Genomic DNA, 19362 nt, shown 5'->3' on the forward strand with positions numbered 1-19362 from the left:
GGAACAATGGCTTCAAACGACTGGAAAGGAAATTCCACCTGAACATCAGGAAGAACTTCCTCACTGTGAGAAGGGCTGTTCGACAGTGGAACTCTCTCCCCAGGGCCGTGGTGGAGGCTCCTTCTTTGGAGGCTTTTAAGCAGAGGCTGGATGGCCATCTGTCGGGGGTGCTTTGAATGCGATTTCCTGCTTCTTGGCAGAATGGGGTTGGACTGGATGGCCCATGAGGTCTCTTCCAACTCTACTATTCTACGATTCTATGATTCCTTCCCTGTTTAAAAGAGAGGCTGTATTGCAAAGTCCAGGAGAAAGCTCTCCCAACAGCAGCAGCCAGGGATCTGGTGGGTTTCACTTTCCTATTCTTTTTAACAAGCTGTGTTTCAAGAGCTTCTTCAGAAGGTAAGGCAATTCTGATCCCTTTTCCAAGACTTGAAGAAGGTAGGTAGCATTGGACCTTCTCCTGTTTTCTGGGGCCATGATACCAACTCCTTTGGGCTTTTTGCAAATGTGAAGGCCTTTTGCAAGATGTTGGCTAGGAGGGAAGGATCAGAGTTGAGTGAAGCTTGAAGGTGGGTGAGTTGGAGAAGATATAGATCAGGCATGGGCCAATTTCGGCCCTCTTTTCAGGTGTTTTGGACTTGACTCAGTTGAAGCCCAAAACACCTGGAGGGAGGGCCCAAGTTTGCCCATGCCTGATATAGATCCATGCTTGCCATATATTCAGGGTGGTGGTAAACCTCATTGCCTTCTTGGAGAAATGGGTTCTTGCTTGCGATGATCCATAAGGGCTATGCATGACGGCTGGAAGAAGAGTCTTAGATCGCATTGACATTTTCCAAGCAAGGTGTCACCTCTATGGCCCCTTCTACGCTGCCATATACAATCCAGATTATCTGCTTTGAACTGGATTCCATGGCAGTGTATTTATTACAGTAGCGTCTCACTTATCCAACATAAACGGGCCATTGGATAAGTGAATATGTTGGATAATAAGGAGGAATTAAGGAAAAGCCTATTAAACATCAAATTTGGTTATGATTTTACAAATTAAGCACCAAAACAACATGTTATACAACAAATGTTCAATAGTTCAATACACAGTAATGCTATGTAGTAATTACTGCATTTACAAATTTAGCACCAAAATATCACAATGTACAGTAGAGTCTCGCTTATCCAACGTAAACAGGCCGGCAGAATGTTGGATAAGCGAATATGTTGGATAATAAGGAGAGATTAAGGAAAAGCCTATTAAACATCAAATTAGGTTATGATTTTACAAATTACGCACCAAAACATCATGTTATACAACAAAATTGACAGAAAACGTAGTTCAATACACAGTAATGCTATGTAGTAAATTACTGTATTTACAAATTTAGCACCAAAATATCACGATGTATTGAAAACATTGACTACAAAAATGCGTTGGATAATCCAGAATGTTGGATAAGCGAATGTTGGATAAGTGAGACTCTACTGTGCCTTAAATTTTGTTCCACATTGAAATTCATTTTGTTAATTTTGGTCCAGTCAGCTCTCTAATCTGCGAATCCGAACAGATCTGGCCTCCTTCTACACTGCCCTATATCCCAGGATCTGAACTCAGGTTATCTGCTGTAAATTGGATTACATATGAGTCTACACTGCCGTATAATCTAGGATAAGTAGATAATCTGAGATCAGATCCTGGGATAGAAGGGCAGCGTGGAGGGTCTATCCAAAAGTCCCTATATGGAGAAAAAGGCAGAAACAAGATAAGACCAGGAAATAAAATAAATACTGTATATACTCAAATATAAGCCTAGTTTTTCAGCCCTTTTTTTAAGACTGAAAAAGCCCCCCTCAGCTTATACTCGGGTGAGGGTCCTGGTTGGCTTATATTTGGGTCAGCTTATACTCGAGAATATATGGTACATTTATTATTTTTCTCTATTATTATTGGTATTATTACATTTATTATTTTTCTCTATTATTGTTGCTACTACAGTAGAATCTCACTTGTCCAACATAAACGGGCCTGCGGAACGTTGGATGAGTGAATATGTTGGATAATAAGGGGGCATTAAGGAAAAACCTATTACACATCAAATTAGGTTATGGTTTTACAAATTAAGCACCAAAACATCATGTTATACAACAAATTTGACAGAGAAAGTAGTTCAATACACAATAATGTTATGTTGTAATTACTGTGTTTATGAATTTAGCACCAAAATATCACAATATATTGAAAACATTGACTACAAAATTGCATTGGATAATCTAGAATGTTGGATAAGCGAGTGTTGATAAGTGAGACTCTACTGTATTACATTAATTTTACTTTATTATTATTATTAATACATTTATTATTTCACTCTGATCTTATTATTATTATCTTTATTATTTGACTCTATTCATTACTACATGTATTATTTTCCTGTATTTATTATTATTATTATTATTATTATTATTATTATTATTATTATTATTATTATTATTGACACAACGATGTTGTATGACACAGCAAACAAGATAGACATGCTGGGTTTCGTTTCACAAAATCACAAGTCGAACACTTCCCAAGTGTCTAGGACTGTGTGATGTATTTTCGGATGATGCGTGCAGATCCCAGCAGGGTGGCCTTTTGCAGTTGGCAGATCGTAATTTTGTCAATGTCTATTGTTTCCAAATGCCGGCTGAGATCTTTTGGCACGGCACCCAATGTGCCCATCACCACCGGGACCACCTGCACTGGTTTCTGCCAGAGTCTTTGAAGTTCAATCTTGAGGTCCTGATAGCGGCTGAGTTTTTCCTGTTGTTTTTCATCAATGCGACTGTCACCTGGGATGGCGACATCAATTATCCAAACCTTGTTCTTTTCCACAACTGTGATGTCTGGTGTGTTGTGTTCCAGAACTTTGTCAGTCTGGATTCGGAAGTCCCACAGTATCTTTGCGTGTTCATTTTCCACAACCTTTGCTGGTTTGTGATCCCACCAGTTCTTTGCTGCTGGGAGGTGGTACTTGATGCATAAGTTCCAATGGATCATTTGGGCCACACAGTTATGCCTCTGTTTGTAGTCTGTCTGTGCAATTTTCTTACAGCAGCTGAGGAGATGAACAATGGTTTCATCAGCTTCCTTGCACAGTCTGCATTTTGGGTCATCAGCTGATTTTTCAATCTTGGCCTTAATTGCCTTTGTCCTGATGTCTTGCTCCTGGGCTGCAAGGATCAGGCCTTCTGTCTCCTTCTTCAGGGTCCCATTCGTGAGCCAGAGCCAGGTCTTCTCCTTGTCAGCTTTTCCTTCAATTTTGTCAAGGAACTTTCCATGCAGTGTTTTGTTGTGCCAGCTGTCACCTCTAGTTTGTAGTGCGGTTTTCTTGTACTGGTTTTTTGTCTGCTGTGCTTTGAGGAGTTTCTGATTTTTGACTTCAATCAAAGCAGGTCCTTCACTTTGCTTTACATATTCTGCCAGGGCATGTTCTTCTTCTTTGACTGCTTGTTTTACTTGTAAGAGTCCTCTGCCCCCTGATCTTCTAGGCAGATATAGCCGGTCAACATCACTGCGAGGGTGCAGTGAGTGATGAATGGTCATGAGTTTTCTTGTTTTTCTGTCCAAATTGTCCAGTTCCATCTGTGTCCATTATTATTATTATTATTATTATTATTATTATTATTATTATTATTATTACATGTATTATTTTACTCTATTATTAGTAAAAGGATACATAAGCACATTTACATTGAAGAAGATGAGAATAATGATCTAATCAGAGTTGGGCAATCTTACCTTAAATTAGAGCTTTACGTAAATATTCAAAAACATTTAACCTACCGGTGCCTCAATTCATGTAATTTTATTGGTACCTTTATTTCTGAAATTTACCACTCTCGGCTTATACTGGAGTCAATGTTTTCCCAGTTTTTTTTGTGGTGAAATTAGGTGCCTTGGCTTATATTCGGGTCGGCTAATACTTGAGTATATACAGTACATTGGTGGACTCTTAGATGAGAGAATGGACTTGCAAGCCAACTGGCATCTCGGGCATCGCCAGGGGAATCTATGAGTTGATCATTAGCTCCTGTTGTGTTTCCCAAAAAAAGCTGGGACAAAGTTTGTGCCACTGTTTGCTGACTTTACTGAAAGGTCATGGCTGCGCACCAAGCGCACACACAACGACTCTTGGGACACTCAATTATCCCAAATCCGGCAAATGTCGATGAGGAATGGAGAGACCCTTAGACATCTTGGAATGAAGAGAAGATTGGAAGGAGAAGTCACTCTGGACGAGGATCGTTTGCGTCTCTAGATGACAAAGCAGAAAATGTTGGTTGTGCCCAACGCAATAAGCGTTTGCTTGTTGTCCTTTTGCTTGGCTTCGTTCTGAGAGTGGAAGATCCAAATCTGGAGAGAATCCTTGGTCGCTGGGAAAACCAAAAGCTTTTCATCTCTGTGGGAAAGCCCTTTGCGGATGGCTTTCCGTTTGGGAAAACATCTTCTTGACTCGGCACAGAATTATTATGGGACTATCCTCTCCAAAACCGTCCTGCAAAAGCTGTTTTATTGTTAAACTGGAAATATTCCCATTTTGGGCAAAACTGGCCCTCTTCTACTTTCAGGTAAGCGTTGCCTTTGCAAAGGGAGGGCAAGAAGAAATGCCCAGTTTTAGTATTAATGGCTCCATCCATGGAATCCTGGGATCTATAGTTTTGGGAGGGATTGAAAACCAAAGAGCTCCAGTGCTTTGCCAGACTACACATCCTAGGAAGTCATAGAGAAGGCAGTTGAAATGAAAACTACAGAGCTAGAATTGTGTAGAGTTGCAATCTTGGAGTGGTTCCCAACCTTTGGGCCTCCAGGTGTTTTGGACTTCAGCTCCCACATTTGCCACATTTCTGTTGGGATTTCTGGTAAGAGTTGAAGTCCAAAACACCTGGAGACCCAGAGGTTGGGAACCACTGTTCTACATTGTAGTATTAATGCGGTTTTGCACCACTTTGGCCTCGCCTTGAGTCCCCTCGGGTGAGAAAGGCAGGGTAAAAATGTTGTAAATAAATTGTAAATAAATAAATTCGACACTGCCATATAAAATCCAGATAATCTGCTTTGAACTCGATTATATGGCAGTATAGACTCATATAATCTAGTTCAGATATGATGATGTGGATTATCTGTTTTGATAATCTGGATTATGTGGCAGTGTAGAAGGGACCTTAAACTGTGCTGGTTCAGTGCTGTGGAGTCCTGAGATTTGTAGTTTGGTTGATCAGAGAAGGCTAAAGACCTTGCAAAACTACAATTCTGCTTAGCTACTTTGAGTCTCTTTTAAGAGACTTTGGATAGTTTTGCTTTTGTATGTACATTTTGTGTATTGAGCCCCTTCTACACTGCTATATAAATAATAATAATAATATATTAATAATAATAATAATAATAATAATAATAATAATAATAATAATAATGATGCAGGTGGTCCTGGTGGTGATCGGCACATTGGGTGCCGTGCCAAAAGATCTCAGCCGGCATTTGGAAACAATAGACATTGACAAAATTACGATCTGCCAACTGCAAAAGGCCACCCTACTGGGATCTGCACACATCATCCGAAAATACATCACACAGTCCTAGACACTTGGGAAGTGTTCGACTTGTGGTTTTGTGATATGAAATCCAGCATATACATCTTGTTTTCTGTGTCATAATAAAATAATAATAATAAGTTTATTTATACCCCGCCTCCATCTCCCCCGAAGGCAACTCGGGGTGGCTTACAGATAATACAAGATAAAAACAATAACAATATACAATATACAATACATCAATAAAAAATATGCAAATTATAAAATTTTAAAAATTAACCTATAGAAATAAAAAACATACTTAATAAAACATGGAATTAAAAACAGTGAGGTTATGATAATAGACTAAGTAAAGTGCACGTTATAAAAGTTGTAAATTCAAGATAACAGAATAAAGTGCTGCAAATTCGTTGGAGATCAGGTTGGGATGGGAGAGGCTCAAATCTAGATTACCTGCTTTGAACTGGATAATATGGCAATGTAGATTCAGATAATCCAGTTCAAAGCAGATAATGTGGAGTATATTTTATGATAATCTGGATTATATGGTAGTATAGAAGGGTCCTTAGTAGTTTTATTAGCTCTTGTATATTGGTGTTTTAAATCAAGAAAAAACCACTTGTTTTGTGTGTTTGATGGTATAATTTGCATGTGTTCGATGGTGTCTTTGTTTGTATGAAGGTATGTTTGTCTCACTGAATAAAAAATAACATTTTTTTTCCAAAAGAGGAAAGCAGGATATACATGAATATAATAACAACTACAATGATTCCATAGCATTGGAGTATGATGATTAAAGTATGAGGGTTGAATGAAAAGTAATGCCTCCACCTTCGTAACAGATGGCAGTCCTGGTCTGCGGCAGGTCCTGGCTTGTTCAGTAGACTCTCCTCTACAGTTCCATTTGGCGGGAAGCCTTAGCATTGAACGGTTGTGTTGTTAAAGTGCCAAGTATGGAACCCTGTACAGATGGTCGGTCAATGCGACTTAAGCAATGTGCAGTCACTGAATTCTTGACAGTGGGAGGTGTCACCCCAAAGGAGATCCATCAGAGAATGCAGGCTGTTCATGGGGATTGTGTTGATGTGAGTCCTGTGCATCGTTGGGTGAATAAGTTTAAAGTTGTTGAGGTGGGAACATCTGACTTGCATGACAAACAAAGAGTTGGACATACTGTGACAGCAACCACCGAGTTTCACAAGCAAAAAGGTTGACAGATGGATTTAGGACGGTAGTTGTATCACTCAGAGAGAAATTTCAAGCATCATCGGCATTTCACAAGAATGTGTGGGTCACATTATTGCTTTTCTTGCCTATCGGAAGATCTGTGCACGACGGGTCCTGTGAGACGCCGATTGCGTAAACAGAGTGTCGACTTTTTCTGTGACGGCTTCAGAAGACTTGTTCATTGTTGGCAGAAATGTATCCAATTGTCTGGTGATTATGTGGAAATGTGAAGAGTGGTCGTTAAAGAGCACATTCTAAGGATTATTTCTGCGTTTGATTTATTAAAATATTCCCATCCAAACCCAAGTAACGAAGGTGGAGGCATTACTTTTCATTCAACCCTCGTAGAGTTGTACACTGTAGGCACACTTTAGGCCAGAGCTTATTTCTTTGGAGCCATAGGCTCAGGATTCTGGGAGATGTAGCCCAAAAAGGCAATGTTTCTTTCTAAGTACTTGCATCAGCATCATTTGATTTTGAACCAAGGTATAGCGGTCACCAAAATGTTGCTGAAAGCAAAAGATTCAGAGTGACGACTAGAACAGGCATGGGCAAACCTCGGCCCTCCAGGTGTTTTGGACTTCAACTCCCACAATTCCTAACAGCCTACCGGCTGTTAGGAATTGTGGGAGTTGCAGTCCAAAACAACTGGAGGGCCAAAGCTGGAGAGCTGAAGTTTGCCCATGCCTGGTTGATGTACTAACGTGGCTTTCAACAAGGATTTCCCTTTGCTTCCTTCACAGCAACACAGAAGGCCAATGGTTGAGGACTAGAAATCTCCGTGACCGATCTCTGGAGTTGCTGGATGGATCAGAATGGTGGAACCCATTGGCTCAAGGAGGCCACCCTACCTGGCAAACCTGCCTTTCTTCATGAAAATCTTCATCCTTCTCCTGTTGGGTAGAAACGGTAGGAGATGCAACGTCAAGGTTGTCTACCTGGGGGAAAGTCTGATTCGGTGGTTGGTGGGGAAGGAATGTGGCAGAGCTGGCATCTCTACATGAGCGTCCGGATTGTAGAATGGATGCAGTTTCAGTCATACCACTTGAAGTATCATGGCTCAATGCTGGGAGCTGTAGTTCGGAGATGCGCCAGAACTCTCTTGGGTAGAGAAGACTCAATGTCTTGGAGAACGACAACTCCCAGGATGTCATAACATTGAGTCATGGCACTTAAACCTGTATTAATACACAGTGTAGATCAGGCCTGGGCCAACTTGGGTCCTCCAGGTGTTTTGGACTTCAACTCCCACCATTCCTAACAGCCTACCGGCTGTTAGGAATGGTGGGAGTTGAAGTCCAAAACACCTGGAGGACCCAAGTTGGCCCATGCCTGGTGTAGATGCAACTTAAATCTTAAGGAGGCTCCACTATGTTCTATGTTCTGCTAAACAGCTCTTACCACCAGGAAGTTCTTCCTCATGTTTAGGTAGAATATCTTTCTCCACAATCTGACTCCACTGCTCCATTGTGTCCTAGTCTTTGAAGAAGCAGAAAACAAGCCTGGTCCCTTCTCCTCGATGGGACATCCTTTCACATATTTCTCAAGTCCTCTCTCAACCTTCTCTTTTCCAAGCTCAACATACCAAGGTTTCCAAACCATTCCTCATAGGGCTTGGCTTTCAGGGCTTTGACTATTTGGTGGTCCTTCTTTGGACACAACCCAGCTTCTCTCTATCCTTCTTGAAAGGAAAGCAGCTAAAACAGCCAATGGGATTTTGGGCTTCATCCAAAGGAGTCTGGTGTCTATGGAGGAAAGTCATGGTGCCTCTCTGTTCTGCTTAGGTTAGACCTCTTTGTTTGGAATATAGTGTTCAATTTTGGTAAAATATCTTTTATCAAAAGATAATGACTCTAAGCTGGAAAGTGTCCAGAGGAAGAGGATGACTAAAACGATCAAAGATCTAGAGACCATGAATCCTTCTGAGGAGCATCTAAAGAAGTGGATCTGTTTAGACTGCAGAAGAGAAGGTTGAGAGAAGACATGAGAGTCATGATTAAATATGTGAAAGGGTGTCATAAGGAAGGGGGAGCAGGCTTGTTTTTTTGCTGCACTGGAAACTAGGACTCAACGGAGGCATTGGTTCAAATGACAGGAGAGGAGATTCTACCTGAACATGAGGAAGAACTTGTTAATGTGGGATTTGTGTATTGATAGTGTTTAAATGCAATTTGTGCCATGCTTGTATGGCAACTGATTGCATCATCCAGAATGTACCATAGTGTGGAAAGAGTTAATTGCCAAGAAGCTATGATGGCCTTGATGTGTGGCTGGAACTAGGGAGTATCCAGACACAAGTGTTTGTGCATAACGATTGCGTCAGTTCAGTTGAGTTCTGTCTGCCTAGAGTTCGAGTCAAGTTCTTATTGTCTGCAAGGCTGTTTGTGTTGATTACTGCTGCATACAGTAAAACTTTGTAAATAGTTTTATCAACGTCTCCGAGTGTCTCTTCGTTCTGCATTCCACTGCTTCCATCCAACTACTGCTGCGCTGCAAATACTCTTACAGAACTTCCTGAGTATAAGAAGAGCTGTTCAGTAGTCCTCCGGTGTGCATTGGAAGCTCCTTCCTTGGAAGCTTTGAAACAGAGGCTGGATGGTACTTTGATTGTGCTTCTCCTGCATGGCAGAAAGTGTTGGACTAGATTGCCTACGTGGTCTCTACCAACTCTATTATGCTCTGATTCTTTACTTAACTTCCACTAGCTGTGCCCAGCCACGCGTTGCTGTGGCATTTTCTGGTGGTGTTGGTGAAAATTGTTGAGCTAGTGGTGGTATTGAATGTCTGTTGTATGGTAGTCTTTATGTTAAGTATGCACACTGAAGTGGTTTCTATGGCAGTGTGGAGTCAAGATAATCCAGTTCAAAGCAGATAATATAAGATTCTAAATGGGTTATATAGCTGTGTGGAAGGGCCTTGAGTCTACACTGCCATATAATCCAGTTCAAGTCTGATAATCTGTGGAAGAGGCCTAAGTGAGGCCTAACTGTGTGTCACGCTTACTTCAAACGACCAGCATGAACACAGACCAAAGGTAGCTGTTATCAAAACCAATCTTTATTGAAGAACACACGACTTGGGAAAAGTCGAGAATGACATAATGTTTACATACAATCAATTTTATTACCTTTGCTACTACGTCACATCACACGTAAATATCATCACCAAACCCCACCCCCTGTATCACATTTCTACCATTTCCACACAAACTACTCATTATAATTGTTTTGATTTTCACTCCACAAGTTCCCATGCTCTGCTGCCAGGTGTTTTCATGAGCCGTCGAGGAGTGCTCTTTGTTATGGCTCCAATTCCAGAGCTTGCAGACTCAGCTCTGGGAATTGGCCCCATGACAACTGCCTGTCCCCTGGGCTGAGTAGGTTGCTAGAAGACCAAGTGGGCAGAGCTTAGCTTTCTAACTGGCAGCAATTGGATAAAAACTATTATTCCTCTCCCTGTAATTAGGACTTTATTTTTCTTTTCTTTTTGTTGTATCAGCCTAGAGCCGTGAATGATGGGTTGTGTTGTCAAATTTCGAGTTTGGGGGGCCTGTAGTTTTGTTGTTTTGTCCGCTTCCCTGATGCCATCACTCTTTTATATATATAGATTAGTGATGCTGCCCAGAAATGGACACATGGTATTTCCGGATGAGGCCCCATCCAAGGCAAAATAGATTAGGACTGTTGCTTTCTTCATTGTAGATACTATACTCCTGGCATGGGCCAACTTTGGCCCTCCCTCCAGGTGTTTTGGACTTCAACTTCCACAATTCCTAACAGCTGGTAGGCTGTTAGGAATTGTGGAAGTTGAAGTCCAAAACACCTGGAGGGAGGGCCAAAGTTGGCCCATGCCTCTTATATTCCTATTGATTCAGATTAGAATTGCCTTGGTTCTTACCTATCCGTGGTCAGCTATTGATGGCTCCTGTTGTTTATCCTCCCACAGTCGTCTCCCACTGCAAGATCTCCCGGTGCAACTCGGCCTACCTGGCCGCCACAGAGAATATACAAGGCCCCAAGCAGAACGCTTCTCTGTGTGAAGCTCTGCGTTCCTACTCGGTCTGCACCCGAAGAACGGCCCGCACCTGCCGAGGCAACCTCGCCTACCACTCGGCCGTCTACGGCATCGAAGACCTCATGATTCAGAACAACTGCTCCAAGGAAGGTCCCACTTTGCCGCCACGGCCCATCCAGCCGGGTCCCAACCAGCCGGGCTTTGCCTCCCCGGACATCTGCGACTATGAGAAGAGCTTTGCCCGTTTGCACGGGGGGTCCCCAGCTTACCGGCATTGTGCCGCCTTCGGAGACCCCCACGTCCGGACCTTCAGCGATGAGTTCCACACCTGCCGAGTGGAAGGCTCTTGGCCTCTCCTGGACAACCATTATCTCTTCGTCCAGGCCACCAGTTCTCCCATTATGGAAGGATCCTATGCCACTGGCATTACCCAGGTAAGAAGGAATCCTTTCAAAGGTCTTCTGTTAAGTTTCCTATTCTTGGCTTTGGTAGGTAAAGAAGATGATGGGGATGATCTGCATCACCTAGTAACCATCAGTACATAGCACATTGGTGACTCTAATTTAGTTACCGTATATACTTGAAGATAAGCTGAGATTTTCAGCCCTTATTTATGAGCTGAAAAAGCCTCCCCCGGCTTATAATCGGGTCAAGGCCAAGGCCAGCAACAGAGCCTGCAGGCTATTGCTTGCAATAGGTGATCTATTTCTCTCTTCTCCTCCCTTATCAGTGTGTTTTCTTTTGCAAAGCCTCCCTGCTCTTAATCAAGTTTTGCAAAGAGAAAGACACCCTTGCAAGTCAGGAAGAAGAAAAATATATATTCATTAATCTTATGAAAGCATTTCCCCCTGAAATACTTGTTAAACTCTCCTACAGATATATAGATATTAACCCCTTGCAAGCTTTTGCCATCTCTATGTACTTTTATGTGTATCTATCTATATACAGTAGAGTCTCACTAATCCAAACCTCGCTTATCCAAGCCTCTGGATAATCCAAGCCATTTTTGTAGTCAATGTTTTCAATATATCGTGGTATTTTGGTGCTAAATTCGTAAATACAGTAATTACAACATAACATTACTGCATATTGAACTACTTTTTCTGTCAAATTTGTTGTATAACATGAAGTTTTGGTGCTTAATTTGTAAAATCATAACCTAATTTGATGTTTAATAGGCTTTTCCTTAATCTCTCTTTGTTATCCAAGATATTCGCTTATCCAAGCTTCTGCCGGCCCGTTTAGCTTGGATAAGTGAGACTCTACTGTACATTAATTTTATATATGAATTTCCCCTCATATGTTTGCAAATCCTTTATACATATAGATCCATGTACCTGTATCTGTAGCCATACATATACATTATTTTTATATATGAATTTACCCTCATATGTTTGCAAGTCTCTGCAAATATCTATATAAAGAGAGATGTCTGGATAGATATGAATATATTCTTACCTACCTATATATAGGGTTTGGAAATATTGCAGGGGGAAAATGAACACACAAATATATATAGATATGTCTAGATAGATATGAATTTATAGGGCTTGCAAATATTGTAGGGGAAATGCACACACACACACACACACACGGGATTTGCAAATGTTTCAGGGGGAAATGCATATATGAAATTAGTATCTATAATTATAGATCTATATCTAGGTCTGCATTGTTTATATAAGCATTGAATGTTTGCCTGTTACTATGTTGGAAGCCGGCCTGAGTCCCCATGAGGAGATAGGGTGGGATCCAAATGAAGTTGTTGTTGTTGTTGTTGTTGTTGTTGTTGTTGTTGTTATTATTATTATTATTATTATTATTATTATTAGGTTATTGTTGATACCATATTGTTTTGTTGCCCCTACTTTTCCACTTATAGAGCTAGTTTATTGTTTTCCTTTGAAGTACGGTAAATATTAAAAAAACATTTAACCTACTGATGCCTCGATTAATGAAATTTTATTGGTATCTATTTTTATTTTGAAATGTACCCGTAGCTGCTGCATTTCCTACCCTCGGCTTATACTCAAGTCAATAAGTTATCCCAGTTTTTTGTGGTAAAATTAGGTGCCTCGGCTTATATTCGGGTTGGCTTATACTCAAGTATATACGGTATTTATTTATTTGCAATATTTATATTCCGCCCTTCTTTCTCACCCCGAAGAGGACTCAGGGCGGATCACAATGTACTCATTCATGGCAAACATTCAATACATAGAGACAGAGACAGACACAGAGGCAATTTAACCTTTTCCAGCTTCCAGCTTCCTGAGAGTATGCTCGATTCCGGCCACAGCGGGAGCTGCTGCTTCATCATCCACTGTGTCACCGAGTCCTTGGGTACTTCCTCATTCCAAACGCTGCTGGACGATTTTCATGGTGTCGTAAATTAGTTAAATTAGCCTCCCCACAAAAGTGGTACCTAAATTTCCTACTTGATAAATGCAACTATCTTTCAGGTTGCTTAGGTCAACAACGAGCAGGGCTATTTTTTTTTTAAATTTTAATGGTTGGGTGCTCACTCTGACACAGGCTGGCCTCAAACTCATGACCTCTTGGTCATAGTGATTTATTGCAGCTGGCTACTAACCAGCTTGCACCACAGCCCAGTCCCCATAAAATAATTTTGTGGTATATGAGCACAATATTGTTCTAGGTCCAATTCCCGCTGACCAAATAAGCTAATAAAAAGAAGGACAATGCTACTTCTAGGTGTGATTCTATCCAATGGCTCCTCTTCTTCATTTTGGAGAAAAGGGACAAGTGGGGTGGCTCGGGGTTCAGCCCTGGGCCTTTCAGGGCTATTCAATATCTTTATTAATGACGGACAATGAAATAGAGGACATGCCGATCAAATGTGCAGATGGTACCAAATTCGGAGGGGGAACGAATACCCCGGAGAGCAGGATCAGGATCCAAAATGACCTTCACAGATGAGAGAGCTGATTGGCCAAAAGTAACAAAATTGACATCAACAGGAGAAATGTACGATCCTACAGTTTGGGACAGGGGCCCCCCGTGGCTCAGTGTGTTAAAGCACTGAGCTGCTGAACTTGCGGACCAAAAGGTCCCAGGTTCAAATCCCAGGAGCGGAATGAGCGCCCGCTGTTAGCCCCAGCTCCTACCAACCTAGCAGTTCGAAAACATGCCAATGTGAGTAGATCAATAGGTACCGCTCCGGCGGGAAGGTAATGGCACTCCATGCAGCCATGCCAGTGGCCACATGACCTTGGAGGTGTCTATGGACAACGCCGGCTCTTCGGCTTAGAAATGGAGATGAGCACCAACCCCCAGAGTTGGACACAACTGGACTTAATGTCAGGGGAAACCTTTACCTTTTACCTATAGTTTGGGAATAAAAATGAAATGTACAGATATTGGCTGGGTGAGACCTGGCAGTCCATGAGAAAGGGATCTAGGAGTCTTAGTAGATCACAAGCTGAACAAAAGCCATAGTATGTCGCAGCAGCAAAAATAAGGCTAGGCTTGAATCTACAGGAGTCCAGGTCACTTTTGTTTTGGTCAGACCTCACTTGAAATAACAACTCTTGTGTCCAGTTCTGGGCAAAACAACTCAAGGAGGAGATGGACAAGTTGAAATATGTCCAGAGAAGGACATATTTCAACGTGTCCATCTCCTCCTTGAAGAGACAATATAATGGTCAAAGATTTGGAGGAGTGGTTTGGGGAGTTGAGTCTGAAAACTTGGCTTTTCACTCAAGCCTTTGGTTAAGATCATCTTTTTTCCATCACAATTATTATGCTCCTCGGCCTTTTGCACTGGTCGCTCTTCCCGATTCCTGATTGATTGATATTACTCAGGACTCCTCCCTACCGTACCAAATGTGACCTTAAATGATTCTAATGCACTTTATCTATTTATGAATTTGTTACCCATAATGTGCACCGTACACTTTGCTTATCCACTATTGCAACCTCATTGTTTTTAACCTGATGTTTTAATTCTACGTTGTGTTTTTAACTTATTGTGTATATTTTTTATTGGTTTTGTTTTTGTCCTGATGTTTTATATTTTATCATTGTTTGTATTTTGATTTTGCTGTAAGCTGCCCCGAGTCCCCTTTGGGGGAGATGGAGGCGGGATACAAATAAACTTATTATTATTATTATTATTATTATTATTGACACAACGACGTTGTATGACACAGCAAACAAGATAGATATGCTGGATTTCGTTTCACAAAATCACAAGTCGAACACTTCCCAAGTGTCTAGGACTGTGTGATGTATTTTCGGATGATGCGTGCAGATCCCAGTAAGGTGGCCTTTTGCAGTTGGCAGATCGTAATTTTGTCAATGTCTATTGTTTCCAAATGCCGGCTGAGATCTTTTGGCACGGCACTCAGTGTTCCCATCACCACTGGGACCACCTGTACTGGTTTCTGCCAGAGTCTTTGAAGTTCAATCTTGAGGTCCTGATAGCGGCTGAGTTTTTCCTGTTGTTTTTCTTCAATGCGACTGTCACCTGGGATGGCAACATCAATGATCCAAATCTTGTTCTTTTCCACAACTGTGATGTCTGGTGTGTTGTGTTCCAGAACTTTGTCAGTCTGGATTCGGAAGTCCCACAGTATCTTTGCGTGTTCATTTTCCGCAACCTTTGCAGGTTTGTGATCCCACCAGTTCTTAACTGCAGGGAGGTGATACTTGAGGCATAGGTTCCAATGAATCATTTGGGCCATATAGTTGTGCCTCTGTTTGTAGTCTGTCTGTGCAATTTTCTTACAGCAATTATTATTATTATTATTATTATTATTATTATTATTAGTTGGGCATGGTTAGCTTGGAGAAGAAGTGAAGGGGGACCTTATAGACGTGATCTTAGCACCACTTCTTCCATTTCAGCTCACCGTCATATTTAAGAACATGAAAGAGTGTGTGGATGAGAAGATCTACCAGGCAGAAGCAGGAGACCTTCCAGCTGCTTTCATTGATGGCTCCGTGAATGGAGGGGAGAGGCCTGGCGGGAGCAGCTTGACCCTCCATGAACGCACCTCCGGGCGGCACGTGGAGATCCATGCGGCATACATCGGCACCACCATCGCCGTGCGCCAGGCAGCCAGGCACCTCTCTTTCTCCATCCAAGCAGCTGAGCAGGTGGCCTTCTCTTTCACGGATGAACAAGACTTGCAGCTTTGTGTTTTCGGGTGCCCTTCGGACCAGCGTGTCTCCCGGAGCGCCTGCTGTCCCCAACGGGGCAACGTAACCCCAGAGGTGGCTCGCCGGCTTTGCAAAGAGAAGCTGGAAGTGGATGATGTTTATTTCCAGTCGTGCGTCTTTGATGTGATGGTGTCTGGCGATGCCAACATGACTCAGGCGGCACAGGGCGCGTTGGAAGATGCCAAAGCGTTCCACCCAGATCCCAAGAATATTCACATTTTCCAAATGGATAAAGGCTTGCGTTTGTGTAGCTCGTCCTTCTTTCATTCCTTACTAGTTGTTTTGGTGCTTGAACTGGGCCTTTAAAACTTGTAATGAGTCAACGTGGCCAGCAAAGGTGGCTGGTTTCTCCAAAAGGCATCGGTGAGCAAACTCAGGATCTTCTGTTGTTGTTGTTGTTGTTGTTGTTGTTGTTGTTGTTGTTGTTGTTGTTGTTGTTGTTGTTACGAGCGCTACACTGCAGAATTAGTGCCCATCTGTACCCACACAAGTTGTTTGATATTATCTGAATTCTATTGTGAACTTTTCTTGATGGTTATTTTGGAAAGCCAGAACTTTTAAATAATGGTAGCAATGCTAAAAACTCACAGAAAAAGTAAATTTTAGGAAATCAGTTTCTCATTTGCCAGAAATATAAAGTAGGAACAGAGCTTTTTCACTGGTCATGCAAACTACCCACAAACTCATAGAATAATATAATTTCTGGATTGAGAATCTCTCACTCTACTATTTCGGTAGGTTGCATCTACTCTGTAGAATTAATGCAGTTTGGAACCACTTGAACAACCATGGCTTGCTATGGAATTCTGAGAATCATGGTTTTCTGAGGAACCAGTGTTTCTTGGCAGAAAAAGTAAAACACCTTGTGAAACTACAACTCTCAGGATTCAGTAGCATTCAAGTGGTTCCAAACTGCATTAATTCTGCAGTGTAGATGCACCCTAAAATGGCTACGTCTTTGAAAACGACCCAAATGGAGCACAAACTCTCTCATGTTTAGAGATGTACCAATATCTGCTTAACATTTTCAGAACTTAACAATTTTAGCAATATGATGAATATTGTATGTCATCATTCCTCCTCCGAAGCTGCGTTTTGCCCACCACAAATTCTGGTTTATTTCATTCTTCCTGACAACCGCGAATGCAAAGGTACCGGCGGAAATAACAACATCGGGGACGGAATTGCCGCTTTCATTATGTCTCATTTTGCAAAGTCAGTGTTTTTCCGGAAGATGCTCGGTAATGGCCCATTTGTGGCGCAAAGAGAATCAGAGACTCATCAAATACTGTAAGGCCTACTCAACGGCAATTGCTTTGAATGCCTGAACTGTAAATTCAATAAAGGAAAAAGGAGACACAGCAAATCCTGCCATTCTCCCCCAATGCTTGTTTGTCTTTCGGGAAACTTGATGTTCTCATTTTCTGCTTCCTTTTGACAGCTGAAGACGTAATGTCCGCAGAGCGAAATGTGAACATTATTTCCGAAAATACATTTGTATTAGGATAGCCTTGCTATTTGATACCAGGAACAGACAGCACTTGCTAGGAAAGAAAACCGGAATCGGACGCAGAAGCATTTAGCTTTTCTCTATACATATACTCTGTCATGTTAGTCATTCTCTGCAAACAGTCTGTGCAAGTTTTTGGCAGCTGCACAAAACCATGTGTTACTTCTTTAAAGCCTGGAAGGAGTGTGTTTCGCAAGTGTATCGCTTCCTTTTGCAATTGTCTGAGATCCTGAAAGTGGCATTGGTTTAGCAGCCATTGCTTTATCAATGGGAGAGCACACAGATGTCTATTATACACAGCAAAAAAAAAAGGAAAAGTATGGTATATAATATAATACAAAGTAAATTATGTTGTTATACACTTCTACTGTAATGTAATCCCTTGTATGTAGATAATAAGCAAATATATGAGTTTATACTGGATTTAAGACTAAAGACTGATTTCGCTTTAATCCGAATTCAAATCCGATGTGATGTTAACACTATTCCTTATTACTATATTGTATATATACAGACTGAGGGTTAAATAAATCCACCTGGACACTATATATATATATATATATATATATATATATATATATATATACACACACACACACACACACACACACACACATACATACACACACACACACACATACACACACACATACATACACACACACACACACACACACACACACAGGTTACCTATACTGTATTACACTTTGTTTGTATTGATATCATAATTAAGTTTAAGATTATTATTTGCTGCTATCAATGGGAGAGCCAGTGATACACTTGTTGCTCACAGTTTGGAGTTGTTTTCTTGTGGAACAGGCAGAAAACGATGGAGTAGGGTTAATATCTTAATGTAAGAAAAATTGGGCTAGTGAAGGAGAGTTTCCTTTATTTGAGGGGAGGCATAATTCTAATTTGAGAGTTGGCAACAACAGAGCAATCATAACAACTACATTAACCTTCTAGGCAACTTTGAATGACCACCTTCTTTTACTGCATCTGGTTTGGCAAAATATGTATGTGAAAACGAAGAAATAAATAAAAGTTTTGCCCCTAAATGAGTGCATGCTCACCATGTTTTTGGAGCTGCAATTTTTTTTCAAATTTTCAAAACTTTTGAAGTATCGAGATCCCTCTAAGTCAAGCGTGGGTGAACTTCAGCCCTCCAGATGTTTTGGACTTCAACTCCCACCATTCCTAATAGCCTTAGGCAAGGGCCTGAGACTGTTGGGAATGGTGGGAGCTGAAGTCCAAAACACCCGGAGGGTGGAACGAAGTTCATCCATACTTCTCTAAGTCATCTCTCCAGAGGTCATTCTGGATCTCACCAGTTCCATTGGAAGCACCAATTTCCCTTCTCTGCAGAATGACTTGCAACTTATCCATGGATAATATCAAAATCCATAGCTTTCCCCCCAAAACCTGCCCTTGACTTATACATGAGACTGACTTAGACACAGTACATACTTGGAATCCTGTTGGTGACATATACCCATATGGGTGGTTGTTGTGCATGGTTGTACAAATGATGTTCTAGTTCACGTTGGTCTAAATCCAGTTGTAGGTCCCATCCAATTTATAGCCATTGGATTAGTCAGATTTAACTGCATGTTCATTTGCTGATCCAATTCAATGATCGTAACCAACAGGATTCCAGGCACACCTTGGACCATTCCCGGAAGACTCCTAAGTATTTGGCAGTGTGTTGTCAAAAGCTTTCATGGCCAGAATCACTTGGTTGCTGTGGGTTTTTCTAGGCTGCATGGCCTTGTTCCAGTAGCATTCTCTCCTGACGTTTCACCTGCATCTGTGGCGAATGGCATTTTCAGAGGTTCTGTTGGCAGTGAGTCAAGTGGAGTGTA

The 19362-nt window shown here is 41.5% G+C and overlaps 1 protein-coding gene across 2 annotated transcripts; it reads left to right on the top strand.

Moving 5' to 3' along the window:
• The first annotated feature begins 326 nt into the window (after window positions 1–326).
• LOC100554388 (hemojuvelin) lies at window positions 327–18558 on the top strand. Of its 2 annotated transcripts, none has more exons than XM_008121467.3 (4): window positions 327–399; window positions 7536–7701; window positions 10738–11240; window positions 15676–18558. In XM_008121467.3, exons 2-4 carry the CDS (start codon window positions 7608–7610, stop codon window positions 16294–16296), a joined length of 1218 nt encoding a protein of 405 aa, XP_008119674.2. In that variant the 5' UTR covers window positions 327–399; window positions 7536–7607; the 3' UTR covers window positions 16297–18558. The 2 variants fall into 2 exon arrangements, with proteins under 2 accessions (XP_008119674.2, XP_003228045.2); XM_003227997.4 differs by lacking the exon at window positions 327–399 and adding an exon at window positions 4133–4605.
• The last annotated feature ends 804 nt before the right edge of the window (window positions 18559–19362 follow it).

The sequence above is a fragment of the Anolis carolinensis genome, chromosome 1 (genome assembly GCF_035594765.1).
Source record: "Anolis carolinensis isolate JA03-04 chromosome 1, rAnoCar3.1.pri, whole genome shotgun sequence".
NCBI classification, from domain to species: domain Eukaryota; kingdom Metazoa; phylum Chordata; class Lepidosauria; order Squamata; family Dactyloidae; genus Anolis; species Anolis carolinensis.

What these genes read in the sequence shown, in the direction of transcription:
- LOC100554388 (XM_008121467.3), top strand. Translation starts at nt 7,608, where the DNA reads ATGGTGGAACCCATTGGCTCAAGGAGGCCACCCTACCTGGCAAACCTG. An exon ending in TCTCCTGTTGGGTAGAAACG is followed by an intron (nt 7,702 to 10,737) that starts GTAGGAGATGCA and finishes ATCCTCCCACAG; the next exon opens with TCGTCTCCCACTGCAAGATC. An exon ending in ATGCCACTGGCATTACCCAG is followed by an intron (nt 11,241 to 15,675) that starts GTAAGAAGGAAT and finishes CTTCCATTTCAG; the next exon opens with CTCACCGTCATATTTAAGAA.